At 48.5% G+C, this 4,507-nt stretch overlaps 1 protein-coding gene across 1 annotated transcript in view; it reads right to left on the reverse strand.

Moving 5' to 3' along the window:
* Nucleotides 1–3,199, reverse strand: part of CCDC22 (coiled-coil domain containing 22) — a 13,576-nt gene extending 10,377 nt beyond the window's left edge. The window contains exons 1-2 of the mRNA XM_047715628.1: nucleotides 2,985–3,199; nucleotides 1,742–1,919 (exon numbers count right to left, since the gene is read on the reverse strand). Of these exons, the coding sequence (XP_047571584.1) occupies nucleotides 1,742–1,919; nucleotides 2,985–3,034 (228 nt within the window). The 5' untranslated portion in view covers nucleotides 3,035–3,199. The remainder of the gene's footprint in view (nucleotides 1–1,741; nucleotides 1,920–2,984) is intronic.
* Between the last annotated feature and the right edge of the window lie 1,308 nt (nucleotides 3,200–4,507).

Genomic DNA, 4,507 nt, shown 5'->3' on the forward strand with positions numbered 1-4,507 from the left:
CATGGGGCCTGAGAAACAGGCCCAGAAAGAAAGCTTGATTCTCTATCAGAGTTGCCGTTGGTCTGGAGCTCCAGAGACTCTGAAAGTAGACTTCCCAGACTCGAATCCAAGGTTTGCCTCTGACCCACTGTGTGACCTCGGGCAAATCACTTAAGTTCTCTGTGCTCTACTTTCCTCCTCTTGAAAAAAAAAAAGAAGGGGGGGGGATACTGACAGTACCTACTTGAGAAAGTTGTCAGGAGAACAAAGGAATATCATACCATGTTACCACAGCGCCCAGCCCAGGGTAGACACTCAGAAAACATCTTTATTATCTGCCTATGTGTGTGGATTAGGTCACAACAGGAGGATTTATGTCAGAGGGTCACCATCACAAGAGTATGAAAACCACCGGCTTTCGAGCGACTTTACTTTGTGTTTTTTCCGACACCTGCAATCAAAGAGTTGTGACTGATACAGAAACTCATTCCAGGAGTCAGGTGTGTGAAGTGACAGACACCAAAATATGGAGGTGGCTGAGTGGCAGAAAGTGCTGGGTGTGGGGCATGTGAAGAGGTGGACAGCAGAAGAACCTGAAAACCCCTGAGAGCCAGGCGAACTTGAGAGCTAAGGGAGGGGCAGGGTGCCTTGGCCTCCTGGGAAGAGATAGAAACTGCATAAGCAAGGTCCAAATTCAAGAAACCTAACCACCCTGTCCCCAGGGCTGGGGCAGGGGGAGCTAAAGGAAATTTTCACTGTATTTACTCTACTCTCCCTCTGCCACCATATCCTAGGTCTGTTGGCCAAGTTCACGTTCGCCATGTAGCCAGAGGTGGCTAGAATGCAAGCCACCAGATCAGGCCTCTCTCAGAACCATAACACCACTTACACAGAGCTCTAGCCCACTTTTTCTATATGAACTGCGTTTTACTCCTCCTAGCAACCCTAGGTGGGATGTGCGACTCTCACGCAGGTTTGACATGTGAGGAGATGGACCCAAAGAGGTTAAGAGACTGACCCTACATCACAGAGCAAGCAAGCCAGGAGAAATGACATTACGCAGAGGGCCTAGACATAGTAACTGGACACAGATCTGTACTGGGGAGGTATGAGAGTTTCACCACAGGGCACTTTACCTGGGAGAGAGACAGGTTGGGAATTATTCTCAGGAGAGGCAGGGCCACGAGAGGGAATGCAGTAGAGACAAAGTTCTACTTAACCAGCATACCTTCCTTCAGGTAACCCTCTGACCCCCAACTCCCAAGCGATCCTTCAGGAGCAGCCAGTCACAGTGTCCTACGGGGATGACCATGTGATCCATGTGAGGCCGATCAGAGCACATAGTGATTGAGGAGAGAGCCTGTGACCCAAGTTAAGCCTTTTCCTGGAGCTCCTAGATGGATACCATAGTGGGGGAAAATTCTAGCACTGCCTTAGTGGCGCTAAGCTTAAAATGTGGGAGCCAGGGCCAGCCCAGGCTCAAACTAGATCAACTCATATAATGCTCCTAATAACTCTACTTTTATCACCTCAGTTTCAGAAATAAGGAAACCGAGGCCGAGAAAGGTCAGGGTCACACAGTTAGTAGTGAAGGTCTGAGCTACTCAGGCGGTCTGACCACAGAGCCAGCGTCCTTAACCACTAATGAATGCTCAGCCACAAGAGGAGATGGCAGAGAGGAAAGCCGAGCATTTCAAAGGAGCTCGAGGACTTTGTGAAGGAGGAAGGAAGAGGCCGTGTGTACTGGGAGAAGGGCACTCACCATGCAGGCCTGAGCCAAGCTCATAGCCAGGCGGAACCGGGCAGACATGGCCAGAGGGAGCAGGGGGCTGAGGCCGGAGCCCACGGCAGGGTTGATGACGCGCAGGCAGCGGACCACAGCTTCTACAACCAACTCCGTGGTGAAGGCTCGCAGCGTCTGCACATCTGGAGGGACTGCCCTGAAAAAGAAGAGGGCAGGCTGGAAGCAGGCCAGGCAAAAGGGATCAGGCTGGGCCCTGCTGCCTTATGGAAGCTTTAGTATTGGGGTGGGAGTGGGGCGGGGGAGGGATGGTTCCAGTTCAGACAGGTCCTGGGTGTTGGTGACTTCAACTTCCATTTGGAAAACTAAGAACTGGAGAAGTCCTTAGGTCCTAATGGTGGACATAAGGGATCTGAATTAAAAAAAAAAAAAAAACTCAAATTGCCATATCCTTAAAAGTCTCAAAGTTCTGGGGTCTGGGAAGGGCAAGGGACCCAGGTGGCATGCCCTCTGTGTTTCTGGATCCCCAGGTATCATGCTCCTTGCACATCAGGGGCCCCTAGATATTGAGCTGCTAGGATTTTAAGACTAGATATCTCAAGGCTCAGGTTTGCAGGAGTTCCAAATGTCAGGGTCCTTAGATGTCAAGATCCCCGAATATCAAGACCTTCTAGTTTCAAGCAATCCAGAAATCAGGCTCCCTAGATGTTGGCATCCTCGGTTCTTAGGGTCCTTGAATGCAGAAGTCCTTGTGTGTCAGAGTGACTAAGTATTGAGGCCGCCAGATTTTAAGTTCTGGGGATTTTAAAAGCCCAGGTGTTGGGAAACAGAGTTTGAAGGTTCCCAAGTATCCAGTCCCAGGGTTTCTGAGTGCCAGCGTCCTGGGTGTTTAAATTCCCTGGTTCTCAAGATGGCTTAGATTTTCTTAATACCAGAATCCCAGAGTATTGATGTCAAGAACTACATACTTCAGGATCCTGGGTGTTGAGGATCCAAGGTTTTAAGCTCTGGAGATGTCTGGGTCCTGGAATTTGGGGTTTACCAAGTGTTGGGGGCAAAGGGTTTGTTTGGGAGCTCCCTGCTGTCAGAGTGCGTGCATGCGTGTGTGTGTGTGTGTCTGTGTAAGGAGGGGGTGTCTTAGGGTCCTGGAAGTTGGAGCCCCAGATGTCAGGGTCTGGGGTTTTAAGGTTCCCGGGTGACTGGGTCCAGAGTTTTGGAGTCCCGGATGTGGGCATTCCGGGGTGGGCGGGGGCTGTGTCCTTACGTGCCGGCCTGGCGCAGGGAATGGATGAGGATTCGGTCCGCCTCCTCCATGGTGGAGCGGTGTTCGAGTCTGGAGTCGGGTCCAGGGCCGGGTCCGAGCAAGAGAGGCGCAGTTGAAACCCCGTTCCGCACTCGCGGTCCAAGGAGTGTCACAGGCTGCGCGGGGAGAGCCGGGATGTGTAGTTCGGAGGACGAGTGTGGCGCACGCCGGATGCCTGGCGGCGTCCTGGTGCGAAGGTGCGTCTGCAGGCTTGGGCGTGCAATGGCTGCTGGGAGTTGTAGTTCTTCCGCTTGCAGTCCGGTGGGTTCTTCCAAGGGGGCAATTAAGTGTATTTTGAGCGCGTGAGCGAGCGAGCGAGCGAGCGAGAGCGCGCACATCTCTATGTGTGTGCGCCTGTCTATGCGCGTGAGCGCGCGCGCAATGGTAGAAAAGGAACCGGAGGGGAGAGAGGCTTCCTGACTCGTTCATTTAAGGCGGCATTCATCTTCCATATTGTAAAAGTGTATAAGTTAAGGGCAAGGGCTTTAGCATAAAGCGGCTACGATTGCGTCTCAACATTTTAGCTCACGTGTTTAGCTCAACTAGCTAAAGGTGCAACCATGGGCAGGTTATATAATTTGCCTGTGTCTTAGTTTCCTCATCTGTAAGGATTAAAACAATTAATTTATGTAAAGCATTGCTAACTCTGTACCTGACGCATAATACAGTAGGAAGGCGCTATGTAAATTGTAACCACTAGTATTCATGTATTCCATAAATGCTTTCTCTTCATGTTATACATATGTGTACAGGCCAAGGAATAATTACAGAGTAAACATTCATGTAACCACCATTCATTAGTGCCATGTTTGTCAAAAATAAATCATGTTTGCATATATATGGGGCTCAGTTTCTGAACTCTATTCTGTTCTTAATTATTGTAGCTTTATAACATTCCTTAATATCTGATCTGGAATGTCCTCCCACTTTGTTCCTTCTCAAAGGATTTTGGCTCTTCTAGATCCTTTGTATATCGATATAAATTTTAGAATCAGTTTGTCAAATTACAGGGAAAAATCTTTCGGGATTTCATTTGGGACAGCCATTGAATCTCTAAATCACTTTGGGAAGAATTGACATTTTCACAACATTGACTATTTCTATTAGTAAATTTAATATATCTCTCCATTCCTTAGGTCCCCTTTAATCACTTGACAGTATTTGAAAATTTTTTCCCATGGAGATCTTACACATAAGTATATTATGTTAGGTCTATTTTTACACATTTCAAAGTTCAAATACTGTTGGGAAATGATATCATTTTTCTTATTTTAATTTCTGACTGGTATATATTTTATAAAAATATTTTAAAAAAATCAGTGCCTTTTCTGTTGTCAGGCTCTAGCCCAAAAATGTCCCATCTTTGCCCCTATTCACCCTCCCATCCAACCCGGCTACAGCCCCGCCCTGTGACCTTAATCTCTCTAAAGCTGGGCGAAGAGAGGGGGGCTGTGTGCAGATGGCTCTTCAACCTTGAAAGGAGG

This window comes from Lutra lutra, chromosome X (genome assembly GCF_902655055.1).
Source record: "Lutra lutra chromosome X, mLutLut1.2, whole genome shotgun sequence".
NCBI classification, from domain to species: domain Eukaryota; kingdom Metazoa; phylum Chordata; class Mammalia; order Carnivora; family Mustelidae; genus Lutra; species Lutra lutra.